Source organism: Pristis pectinata, chromosome 18, assembly GCF_009764475.1.
Source record: "Pristis pectinata isolate sPriPec2 chromosome 18, sPriPec2.1.pri, whole genome shotgun sequence".
In the NCBI taxonomy this organism is placed as follows: Eukaryota; Metazoa; Chordata; class Chondrichthyes; order Rhinopristiformes; family Pristidae; genus Pristis; species Pristis pectinata.
Window position 1 is genome coordinate 4,842,663 of NC_067422.1, and position 13,547 is coordinate 4,856,209.

The following is a 13,547-nucleotide window of genomic DNA, read 5'->3' on the forward strand; positions in this document are numbered from 1 at the left end:
GTTACAATTTGAAGTATGAAGTTTCAAGCATGTATTTCCTGTGCTAAGTTTTCTCAGTGATTTGAACGTGTACCTGTCCAGGGTGCTTTGTTTAATGTGTCAAACAAAGCCTGAGGATTAAACAAGTAACATGAAACTGTAATTTAGTGATCACTAAATCATATGCAGGATTGATGATCATATGTGCATCCAGCATATGACATGTTGTTCGGCAAATTACTTGTACTTGAAAATCACTGTTAAAGGAATAATGCAAGTTAAGCTTCTCACTGAAAAGCAACTCGAGTCAAATATCTTAAACTGTATCAGGTTAATTTCTGTGCATCTGAACTAGAAAAATATTCTACTATTAGTTTAAATAATGTGGATTGTATCCACCGAAGCTGAATGTTCCTTTTCACAAGTTTCAACAGACCATTGAAGATTCAGTTTCCAAGCATGCCTAGCCTTGTGCCATTTCTTTACAGTTAGTCTAAAAGAATCGGGTTTGCAGTCAAGCATGTTGCAGTATCCCTTTGCACATAAGGACGAGTAGTACTGATTACTGAGGTAGTACTGATTACTGTGGCATAAATTCAAGTGACAAACAGCACTTTTCCCAGAGGCAAGGAGAAAGAAAGTAGCAAATCAACTGCCTTATAGTCACATGCCTCAGCTGAGACAACAGCAGCACTAGCAGACACCAAGGAGTAGATAAATATCTTGCCATTTTTACTGAAGATTAGTAATTGACAAAGAATAATTCTTAGAGATGCAAGATTACAAAAGACGTGCATTTACATTTCAGCTCAGATCTCACATACAGCTCTATAGCCAACAGTCCTTCTGAAATATTATAATGCATGAAATGCAGCAGCCAATTTTTTTTTCCTAAAAACACAGATGAAACTTAACTGAGCCAAATGTAAAATACTTCACAAAAGAAATACAGTAGTTGATGTATGTACTGTAACTCGTGTTGAAATGTGGAGATAAAATTGAAAGAGACCATGTAGTTTTAGTAAATTTATCCTTTAATCCCTCTAACCAATGAATAAAGCCAATAGCAGGTTGAATACAAGTCAGTGTGTGTGTGTGTGTGTGTGTGTGGCCAACTGTCAAAGAATAAGCTGAGTATAGTATTTGTGCATCAAAACATAGACTTTTTTTTAAGTACATTAAGGGCAAGAGGGTAACCAGGGGAAGTATAGAACATACTAGGTACTGAAGAGGCAATCTGCATACAGCTGGAAGATGTGGGTGAGATCTTAAATGAATAATCCTCGTCTGTCTTCACTATGGAAAAGAACATTATAGTTGCAGAATTCAAGGAGGGTGAAGGGATGGTGAAATTCTAGATTACATTTAAAAAGGTGTCTCAGCGGGTTTAAGGCTTGACGAGATGTCCCAGGCTGTTATGGAAAGCAAAGGAAATTCCTGGGGCTCTGTCAGAAATTTTCAAATCTTCTCTGGCCACAGAAGAAGTGTTAAATACTGAAGGACAGCAAATGTAGTATCTTTATTCAAGAAGGGCAGTAGTGATAAGCCAGGTAATTAAAGGCTGGTGAGAGTAAATTCAATAGTAGGGGAATTATTGAAAATTTTGAGTAATGGAATTAATCAGTATTTGGAGAGGCAGTATTAATCAAAGGTAGTCAGCCTGGCCTTGTTTAGGGGAGATCCTGTTTAACTAATTTGATTGAATTTTTTGAAGAGGTAACTATTTGTGGGTAGTGCAGTTGATATAGTCCACATGGACTCCAGAAAAGCCTTAGACAAAGTCCAACATTGGAGATGGGTACAAAGTCCATGGGATCCAGGGGAATTGACAAATCCGATCTGAAATTGGCACAGTGATGGGATCGTCGCGTTTTGTTTTTGTTTGGAAGCCAGTGATCCATGGTGTTAAACAGGGATCGGTCCCAGTAGTACAGCTAGTAAAGCTGCTGCTTTACAGTTCCAATGACTCAGGTTCAATCCTGAATCCAGTACTGTCTCTATGGAGTTTGCACGTTCTCCCCGCAACTACATGGTTTTCGCTGGTCACTCCGCTTTCCTCCCAAATCCCAAAGTGCAGGTGTGGTTTGTAGAATTAATGAGAATAGGTTATAAGGAAGATTAATGGGAGAATAGGATTGCTCGATGAGGCGGCATAGACTCCATAGTGAAATGGCCTCCTATATCAAAAGGAAATATGGAATATGCTGGGATCATTTTTGTTTGTTATATACCTTAACAATCTGGATGTGAATGTAGAAACTATGATTAGTAAGTTCAAAGAAGACATGAAAATTGGTGGTGTTGATAATGAGAACAATACTGATGAGTTTGTAAGATGGGCAGAGCAATGGCAGGCAGAATTTAATCCTGAAAAATGTGATGCACTTTAGTTGGATAAACAAGGCTACAATATATGCAATGAATTGTTAGTCTCTAAGAAATACTGAGGACAAGGTGTACATGTCCAAGGATTCCTGAAGACAGAAGCACAGGTAGATAATGTGATTAAGAAGGTATACAGGATACCTCCCTTCATTATATAAGTATGTAAAACATTATTTAGGCCACAGCTGGTGTACTGTGTGCATTATTGATCTCCGCACTATAGGAAGGATGTGATTGTACTGCAGAAGGTGCAGAGGAGATTCACTCGGATTATGTGAGGCATAGGTAAAATAGATGGTGAGAAACTTCTCTGCATAGAAGAGGAGTCAATATTGGTATTGGTTTATTATTGTCACTTGTACCAAGGTACAGTGAAAAGCTTGTCTTACAAACCAATCGTACAGGTCAATTCATTACACAGTGCAGTTACATTGAGTTAGTACAAAGTGCGTTGATGTAGTACAGGTAAAAACAGTAACAGTACAGAGTAAAGTGTCACAGCTACAGAGAAAGTGCAGTTCAATAAGGTGTAAGGTCACAACAAGTGACGTGAGGTCATAGTCCATCTCATTGTATAAGGGAACTGTTCAATAGTCTTATCACAGTGGGGTAGAAGCTGTCCTTAAGTCTGGTGGTACGTGCCCTCAGGCACCTGTATCTTCTACCCGATGGAAGAGAAGAGAGAATGTCCCAGGTGGGTGGGGTCCTTGATTATGCTGGCTGCTACACCAAGACAACGAGAGGTAAAGACAGAGTCCAAGGAGGGGAGGCTGGTGTCCGTGATGTGCTGGGCTGTGTCCACAACTCGCCGCAGCTTCTTGCGGTCCTGGGCAGAGCAGTTGCCGTACCAAGCCGTAATACATCCAGATAGGATGCTTTCTATGGTGCATCGGTAAAAGTTGGTGAGAGTCAAAGGGGACAAACCAAATTTCTTTAGCCTCCTGAGGAAGTAGAGGCGCTGGTGAGCTTTCTTGGCTGTGGCATCTACGTGATTTGACCAGGACAGGCTGTTGGTGATGTTGACTCCCAGGAACTTGAAGCTCTCGACCCTCTTGACCTCAACACCATTGATGTAGATGGGTGCATGTACACCGCCCCCTTTCCTGAAGTCAATGACCAGCTCTTTTGTTGACATTGAGGGAAAGGTTGTTGTCATCAATAACCAGAGGGCATAGGTTTAAGGTAAAGGGTAGGAGACTTAGAGGGGATTTGAGAAAGATTTTATTTGCCCAAAGGATGATTGAAATCTGGAAAGCACTGTTTGAGGTTGTGGAAGCAGGTACTTTCATAACATTTAAGGAATATTTAGATGAGCACCCAAAATACAATGGCATAAAAGGCTACAAGCTGAGTGCTGGAAAATGCTATTAATACCCAATAACCCGCACAGGCATGGTGGCCTGCAGGTCTTCCTTCCTTGCTTAATGACACAACACTCTTAAAGGCCATCCAGAAAATAGGCAGAAAATGGAAGATAACTTTTTTTTTTGTAAAGAGATGTCCAAAATGTAATCTTATACACAAGTATAGTAAAACCCTGATAATTTGGCACTCTAAGGACTTTAATGGTAGAAGATTGGCAGCTCGCGCCAGTGAGGGTAAAAATAGGAAGATATGGCAGATGAATGCATGGCTGAAGAGTTGGTGCATGGGGCAGGGTATCAGATTTGTGTATCACTGGGATCTCTTCTGGGGAAGGTATGACCTATACAAAAGGAACGGGTTACACCTGAACTCAAGAGGGACAAATGTCCTTGTGGACAGGTTCGCTTGAGCTGTTGGGGAGCGCTTAAACTAGGATGGCAGGGGGATGGGAACCAGAGTGTTAGGTCAGATGATGGAGCAATTGGTGTAAAGGTAGATGCGTTGTGCAGAGACGCTATCAAGAAGGACAGAAAATGGATAGGGCATAAATGCAGTCAGTTGGATGGGTTGAAATGTGTCAACTTTAATGTGAGAAGCATTAAGAATAAATGTGATGAACTTAGAGTATGGAGCAGTACATGGAATTACAATATTGTGGCCATTACAGAGACTTGGCTTTTGCAAGGGCAGGATTGGCTGCTTGATGTTCCAGGGTTTAGATGTTTCAGAAGGGATAGGGAAAGAGGTAAAAGGGGTGGGGGGGGGGGGGTGCTAGGGGAGGCATTGCTAATCAGAGACAGCATCACAGCTGCAGAATGGGATGACATTGTGGAAGGATCATCTATAGAGTCAGTGTGGGTGGAAATCAGAAACAGGAGGGGAGCAATCACTCTATTTGGGAGTATTCAAGAGGCCCCGCCCCCCAGTAGCCACCAAGACACTGAGGAGCAGATAAGTGGGCAGATTTTGGAAAGGTGCAAAAATAACAGGGTTATTATCATGGGAGACTTCAACTTCCCTAATATTGATTGGCACCTCCTTAGTGCACAAGATTTAGATGGGGCAGATTTTGTTAGATGTGTCCAGGAAGGATTCCTGACACAATATGTGGACAGGCCAACTAGAGGAGAGGCCATACTGGATCTAGTACTAGGCAATGAACTTGGTCAGGTGACAGACCTCTCAGTGGGCGAGCATTTCAGAGATAGTGACCACAACTCCCTGACCTTTCGTATAGCCATGGTCAAGGATAGGGGCAGACAATATGGGAAAGTCTTTAATTGGGGGAGGGCTAATTACAATGGTATTAGGCAGAAGCTTGGGAGTGTAAATTGGGAACAGATGCTCTCAGGGAAATGCACAGCAGAAATATGGAGGCTGTTTAGGGAACACTTGCATGGGGTTCTGAATAGGTTTATCCCACTGAGACAGGGAAAGGATGGTTGGGTAAAGGAACCATGGTTGAGAGGTGAAACATTTAGACAAGAGGAAGGAGGAAGCATACTTAAGGTTTCGGAAGCAAAGATCAGACAGGGCTCTTGAGAATTATAAGGTTGTCAGAAAGGAGCTTAAGAAGGGACTTGAAGGAGCTAGAAGGGGACATGAGAAGGCCTTGGCGAGTAGGATTAAGGAAAACCCCAAGGAGTTCTACACATATGCAAAGAACAGGAGGATAACTAGAGTGAGGGTAGGACTGCTGAGGGATAAAGGGGGAAATGTGTGCCAGGAGGCAGAGGAGGTAAGGGAGGTCCTTAATGAATACTTTGCTTCAGTGTTCATGAGGGAGAGGGACTTTGACGAATGAGGTCTGTGTAGAACAGGCTAATGTACCGGAGCATGTTGAGGGTCATTAAGGACACTCACCATCCAGGACATGCCCTCTTCACGTTACTACCATCGGGGAGGAGGTGCAGGAGCCTGAAGACTCACACTCAACGTTTCAGGAACAGCTTCTTCCCCTCTGCTATCAGATTTCTGAAAGGTCCATAAACCCATGAACACTACCTCATTATTCCTCTTTTGCACTATTTATTTATTTTTGTAATTTATGGTAATTTATGTCTTTGTCTTGCACTGTACTGCTGCCACAAAACAACAAATTCCACGACATATGTCAGTAATAATAAACCTGATTCTGAGTAGATTTATATAGGTTGGCACAACAACATGGGCTATGTTCTCAGTTGTGATTTTCTTGATTGTTGGATATTACACATGCACACACTTCTATTGCACTTTATGATTTTACATGGTAGAATAATAAATATTGCAATGAACCTAGTGTTTTAAAGGGTCCGCAGGAAACGGGGACCCCAATGTGCCAGATACCAAACCATCAGGATTTCTGAGCAACAGGATAGTGGAATTTTATTGAATCAGTATCATGTTTATTATCACTGACATATGTCGTGAAATTTGTTGTTCTGCGGCAGCAGTACAGTGCAAGACAACAACACAAAAATTACTAATAAGTTACTAAAATAAATAAAAGGAATAATGAGGTGGGGTTCATGGACCGTTCAGAAATTTGATGGCGGAGGAGAAGAAGCTGTTCCTGGAATGTTGAGTGTGGGTCTTCAGGGTCCTGTACCTCTTCCCCGATAGTAGTAAGGTGAAGAGGGCATGTCCCGGGTGGTGAGGGTCCTTAATGATGGATGCCACCTTCTTGAACCATCGCCTCTTGAAGATGTCCTCGATGGCAGGGAGGGTTTTGCCCGTGATGGAGCTGGCTGAGTCGACAACCCTCTGCAGCCTCGTTCGCTCCTGCGCATTAGAGCCTCCATACCAGGCAGTGATGCAACCAGTCAGAATGCTTTCTGACAGCACAGTCGCACTGACTGTAGTCTCCCAATAAGGGAGTTGCGGAGGGAGGCATAGAGGCCCAGGTTTTGAAGCTTCTTGATTAATACTGAGGGGATGATGGTGTTGAACACCAAGCTATAATCGATAAACAGCAGCCTGACGTATGTTTTGCTGTTGTTTAGGTGCTCCAAGCCAAGTGGAGAGCCAGTGAGATTGCGTCCACTGTAGACCCGTTGTCGCTGTAGGCAAATTGCAGCGGGTTCAGGCGGGAGTTAATTATAGTCATGACCAACCTCTCAAAGCACTTCATCACAATACATACAAGTGCTACTGGGTGATAGTCGTTGAGGCAGCTCACCCTGCTCTTCTTGGGCACTGGTATGATTGAAGCAGGTGGGAACCTCTGACTGCAGCAGTGGGAGGTTGAAGATGTCCTTAAACACTCCAGCCAGTTGGTCAGCACAGATTTTCAGTATCCTGCCGGGTACACTGTCGGGGCCTGATGCCTTGCAAGGGTTCACCTTCTTGAAGGACGTCGGCATCCCAGACAGATCACAGGGTCGCCAGATGCTGTGGGGATTGATATAAATATACAAGTTTTATTGGATATAACATATTCCATTAAATGGAAAAAGGAATGGTTTGTACAAAGAACTAATAGCAAAATGCCCTTTCCTTCTCAAAAATCTGACAGCAATTTACATACATTGCAAGGTAGACTATTGGTGTTATGCAGATTAGATGCTAGGATCTAATAAGTAGTAAGAGGAAGTATTATCTGTTGTCCACTACGACTTCATGGTGACCTTTCATGTGACAGTTGCATTTTTTTTTGCATAGTATGTCTTAGGGTCTCAGACACTAACAAAGAAGTGAGATCCAGTTTTCCATGTCAAAGTGAGGTTGAAATGGGAGAATATGACCTGATTCTATTTTGCAAATCACTAATCTATATAAGAAAATTGTTTACAGGTGAAAGTAACAAATCAAGATGATTTTTATTACAGGAGAACAATGACATGGAGGAGTGTCTTTTCCAGGAGCGAACGATGTGGATTTATTCTACCATTTACCAATTTCCAAATCTTACACCAGAGAATTTTCCCTCTCAGAGAGTTACACTATCCTGCAGACACCAATTCCTTAATAAATGGCTTAAATCCAGCACTGGAGGTCAGAGTTGTGAGAAAAATAAATGTTTTAAATTGGGTAAAGTTTACTTAAATTTTGAAATAATTTCCTAGGATAAATGTGAAGGTTTGCTAAAGGAAGACTACATTGCAGTCTGCAATTGATGGATGTTTAGGGAAAATAATTCTCAGTTTGAAATTATTTCTTTTTCACTTAGTTCTATTTAATTCGCAGAAAGATAGTGATGTAACTCAAAGTAAAATATACTTATGGCATTAACAACTATAGGATATTAATATTAACACATTAAACATACTGATGACTTTATATGACCAAAGCACAATACAGCAGAGCCACAGAGACCAATAGACTTCCCAGATTCAATTCTGGTCTACACGTCTGGCCAGACTTTAATCTCCTGATTGCTATCCATTAACCTCTGCTAGAAATTATGTATTTGTGAATATTATATGAAGACAGAAAATATTCTTTGTGTATGAATAATCTACATGAAGAAGGGCTGTTTGGCTAAGTTCCAAGGTCATCTACATGAATTTAGTGCCTTATGCAGAAAAGAAGAGGAAACTATGAGGGGAAATAAATATTTTGGCACACTATATAGTGAATCAAACAGAGTCATGCTAAAAATGTCCTTGCACTATTTCTCATCTGACCCAATTCCAGTGATTGACTGGTAGCAGAGTGCCATGTATATGTGAATGATATGCACTGTGAGATGCAGGGTTCAAAAGGGAAAGGCTTTGCATTTATGTTGTCTTCCACAACCTTGGGCTCAGTATATCCAGTGAAGTACCTTTTAAAGTACTGTATTATTAAATATGGTAGCCAGAAAGTATAATATAAGCTTTCACAAACAGCAGTATTGAAAATGGCCAGATAAGGGTCAGATCCCGATCTTCACTTTTATACTGCTACATATCCAAGTATCCTGAAAGAAGGCAAAAAGCAAAAAAAAACCAATGCTGTAAAACAAGTCAGAAAATATTGAAAATGCTCAGCAGATCAAGCATAATGGCCCTGTGGCTGATGGGTAGGGAAGGAGTGAGGAGGACACTAGTGATAGGGGACTCTATAGTTAGGTGGTCAGACAAGCGATTCTGTGGATGCAGGAAAGAAACTCGGAAGGTAGTTTACCTCCCAGGTGCCAGGGTCTGGGATGTTTCAGATCACGTCCAAGATATCCTGAAGGGGGAGGGAGAACAGCCAGAGGTGGTGGTACATATTGGTACCAACGACATACGTAGGGAGAGGAATGAGGTCCTGAAAAGAGACTATAGAGAATTAAGAAGGAAGTTGAGAAGCAGGACCTCAAAGGTAGTAATTTCCGGATTAATGCCTGTGCTAAGCAACAGTGGGTAGGAAACAGAATGAGGAGGAGGTTAAATGCGCGGTTGAGGGATTGGAGTAAGGAGCAGGGATTCGGTTTTCTGGATCATTGGGGCCTCTTTTGGGGCAGGTATGCCCTGTTCAAAGAGGACGGGTTGCACTTGAATCCCAGGGAGACCAACATACTGGCGGGGAGGTTTGCTAAGGCTACTGGGGAGAGTTTAAACTGGAATTGTTGGGGGGTGGGATCCGTACTGGAGAGACTGGGGAAGAGGTGTTTGGCTCTCAAACAGAGGAAGCTAGGAGTAAGTACCATAGGCAGGTGATAGAGAAGGGAAGTGTTCAGACAGGCTTGAGATGTGTCTATTTTAACGCAAGGAGTATTGTGAACAAGGCAGATGAGCTTAGAGCTTGGATCGATACTTGGAGCTATGATGCGGTGGTCATTACAGAGACTTGGGTGGCTCTGGGGCTGGAATGGTTGATTAAGTGCCGGGTTTTAGATGTTTCAGGAAGGACAGGGAGGGAGGCAAAAGAGGTGGGGGAGTGGCACTGTTGATCAGAGATAGTGTCACGGCTGCGGAAAAGGTGGACGTTGTGGAGGGATTGTCTACGGAGTCGCTGTGGGTGGAGGTTAGGAACAGGAAGGGGTCGATAACTTTACTGGGTGTTTTTTTTATAGGCCGCCCAATAGTGACAGGGTTATTGAGGAGCAGATAGGGAAGCAGATCCTACAAAGGTGTGAAAATAACAGAGTTGTTGTGATGGGGGATTTTAATTTCCCAAACATCAACTGGCACCTCCAGACAGTGAGGGGTTTAAATGGGGTGGAGTTTGTTAGGTGTGTTCGGGAAGGGTTCTTGACACAGTATGTAGATAGACCTACAAGAGGAGAGGCTGTGCTTGATTTGGTATTGGGAAATGAACCTGGTCAGGTGTCAGATCTCTCAGTGGGTGAACATTTTGGTGATAGTGATCATAATTCTATCTCCTTTACGTTAGCACTGGAGAGAGATAGGAACAGACAGACTAGAAAGGCGTTTACTTGGAGTAAAGGGAATTATGAGGCTCTCAGGCAGGAAATTGGAAAATTAAATTGGGAACAGATGTTCTCTGGGAAAAGTACGGTAGATATGTGACAAATATTCAGGGGGTATTTGTGTGGAGTTCTGCATAGACATGTTCCGATGAGACAGGGGAGTCACGAGAGGATACAGGAACCATGGTGTACGAAGGCTATAATAAATCTAGTCAAAAGGAAAAGAAAAGCATACAGAAGGTACAGAGAACTAGGTAACATTAGAGATCTGGAAGAGTACAAGGCTAAAAGGAAGGAACTTAAGACAGAGATTAGGAGAGCCAGAAGGGGACATGAGAAGGCCTTGGCGGGCAGGATTAAGGAAAACCCCAAGGCGTTCTACAAGTATGTGAAGAGTAAGAAGATGAGATGCGAAAGGATAGGGCCTATCAAGTGCAGCAGTGGGAAAGTGTGTACGGATCCGGAAGATATAGCGGAGGTACTTAATGGATACTTTACGTCAGTATTCACTACAGAAAAGGATCTAGGGGATTGTAGTGGGGACATGCAGCGGCCTGAAAAGCTTGAGCATGTAGATATTTAGAAAAGAGGTGGTGCTGAAACTTTTGGAAAGCATCAAGTTAGATAAGTTGCTGGGACTGGATGAGATGTACCCCAGGTTGCTGTGGGAGGCGAGGGAGGAGATTGCGGAGCCTCTGACGATGATCTTTGCGTCGTCAATGGAGACGGGAGAGGTTCCGGAAGATTGGAGTGTTGCGGATGTTGTTCCCTTATTCAAGAAGGGGAGTAGGGATAGCCCAGGGAATTATAGACCGGTGAGTCTTACCTCAGTGGTTGGTAAGCTGATGGAGAAGATCCTGAGAGGCAGGATTTATGAACATTTGGAGAGGTATAATATGATTAGGAATAGTCAGCATGGCTTTGTCAAGGGCAGGTCCTGCCTTACGAGCCTGATTGAATTTGAGGATGTGACTAAGCACATCGATGAAGAGAGAGCAGTAGGTGTAGTGTATATGGATTTCAGCAAGGCATTTGATAAGGTACCCCATGCAAGGCTTATGGAGAAGGTGAGGAGACATGGGATCCAAGGGGACATTGCAGTGTGGATCCAGAACTGGCTGGCCCACAGAAGGCAAAGAGTGGTTGTTGAAGGGTCGTATTCTGAGTGGAGGTCGGTGACCGGTGGTGTACCTCAGGGGTCTGTACTGAGACCCTTGCTCTTTGTGATTTTTATAAACGACCTGGATGAGGAAGTGGAGGGGTGGGTTAGTAAGTTTGCGGATGACACGAAGGTTGGAGGTATTGTGGATAGTTTGGATGGCTGTCAGAGGTTACAGAGGGACATAAATAAGATGCAAAGTTGGGCTAAGAAGTGGCAGATGCAGTTCAACCCAGATAAGTGTGAAGTGGTTCATTTTGGTAGGTCAAATATGTTGGCGGAATATAATATTAATGGTAGGACTCTTGGCAGTGTGGAGGATCAGAGGGATCTTGGGGTCCGAGTCCATAGGACGCTCAAAGCGGCTGCGCAGGTTGACTCTGTGGTTAAGAAGGCATATGGTGTATTGTCCTTCATCAATCGGAGAATTGAATTTAGGAGCCCAGATATTGTCGCAGCTATATAGGTCCCTGGTCAGACCCCACTTGGAGTATTGTGCTCAGTTCTGGTCGCCTCACTACAGGAAAGATGTGGAAGCCATAGGGAGGGTGCAGAGGTGATTTACAAGGATGCTGCCTGGAATGCGGAGCATGCCTTATGAAAGCAGGCTGAGGGAACTTGGCCTTTTCTCCTTGGAGAGACAGAGGCTGAGGGAGGACCTGATAGAGGTGTATAAGGTGATGAGAGGTATTGATAGGGTAGATAGTCAGAGGCTTTTCCCCAGAGCTGAAATGGTGGCCACAAGAGGACATAGGTTTAAGGTGCTGGGGAGAAGATGTCAGGGGTAAGTTTTTTTTTTACTCAGAGTGGTGAGTGCGTGGAATGGGCTGCCGGAAACGGTGGTGGAGGCAGATACGATAGGGTCTTTCAAGAGACTGTTAGATAGGTACATGGAGCTCAATAAAATAGAGGGCTATGGGTAAGCCTAGTAATTTCTAGGGTAGGGACATGTTCAGCACAGTTTTGTGGGTTGAAGGGCCTGAATTGTGCTGTAGTTTTTCTATGTTCTATAATTTGTGGAGAGAAAAGTGGTATTAACATTTCAGATTGATGACCTTTTATCTGATGAAAGGGCATTCACCTAAAATGTCAATTCAAATGTTTGTGAATGTCAAAGTCAGTATCACAGAGTGATTTAATAGTTGGTGAGCTGTAGGCAGGGTTTCACTGTCTGCCAAAGCCTTACTATGAGTGCAGCAGGCTAAGTGCACTGAGATACCCATACACTGCACTATACCTCAAAGTGCTGAGACTACACCCTGGATCATGTTGGATCATGATCAGGCTGGAGTAGGGCAAGCAGCACAATTTTGAGGCAGCTAAAGATCCATCCGAATAGGTTTCAGTGATATTGGTAAATAGATCAAGTATTAACCAGAATCTCCTTGAAATAGTGACCTGGTATCTTTTGACCTCCACCTAAGAAGGGGCCTTGGTTTAATTTCTTATCCAAAATGCAGCATCTCCAACAGTGCAGAAGTATCAAACTATATTGTTTTTACTCAAATCTTTGGATTGGGGCTTGAACCCAGAATTATCCGACTAGGAGGACAGGGTTCTACCTACTGACCAATTGCTGAAAGAAGAGACCAAACCTCACGTGAAGGCATTTCAAAATAATCTGGGTTTTAAATTTAACAGGCAGCTGGTTTCCTTTCCCCCATCATTATTTCCTGCAATGTCTCTAAGTTACCTCGGGAATATAAGAACACCTTCCAATTCTAATCATTGTATCTGCAAAACTGTTACTTCCGTAATTAATGAATACTCAAAGCTTCAACGAAACAAAAGATACATGCTACTATGTTCCATAGTAACTTTTTTTTTAAAAATCAGATCATAAATTAGTTTTCATTTTACAGAGTGCCACATACAAGGCAGATTTCACTCGTGTAAGTCTTACTTCTTCTCCTTTAAGAAGCACTGCAAAGGCTTTGTTTCATTAACTCTTTCAGAGTGGTGACGGTGTTTTGCCAACAATGTGATCTTGCTTCAGATCACAAAGCAATTGTGTGTGCGCTTTGTTTTCTTTTTTCTAATGTTCAGCAGAATATGAGCTCCGAGTTTATACTATAGCATGTGTGTGTGTGTGTGTGTGTGTTCAAATTGCAACAAAATAAAAAGGGCTGTAAGTATTTCAATAGTAAAGAATCACGTTTTATTACAATTTCTGAATCTTTTGCTCTCCCTCCAAATATACTATGAAGAATACTTTAATGTTTTCCATAATGCAAAGGAAACAAAGCATTTGAACTTGCACTAAAGTTGCTGTTAGAACTGTTTCTTTTTTTTTAAACTTCCAGTTCCAGAGGATTAGCAGTCATAAGTTATCTCCTTTCA

The 13,547-nt window shown here is 42.6% G+C and overlaps 1 protein-coding gene across 2 annotated transcripts in view; it reads left to right on the forward strand.

Annotated features, from left to right (window-relative positions):
* LOC127579768 (protein kinase C alpha type) overlaps positions 1-13,547 on the forward strand; it is a 320,846-nt gene that overhangs the window by 286,942 nt on the left and 20,357 nt on the right. The window contains exon 17 of one of the 2 annotated variants that reach the window (XM_052032672.1): positions 13,070-13,099. The exons of the other annotated variant lie outside the window; for it this stretch is intronic. Coding sequence (XP_051888632.1) covers positions 13,070-13,099 — 30 coding nt within the window. The remainder of the gene's footprint in view (positions 1-13,069; positions 13,100-13,547) is intronic. 2 annotated transcript variants of the gene reach the window in all.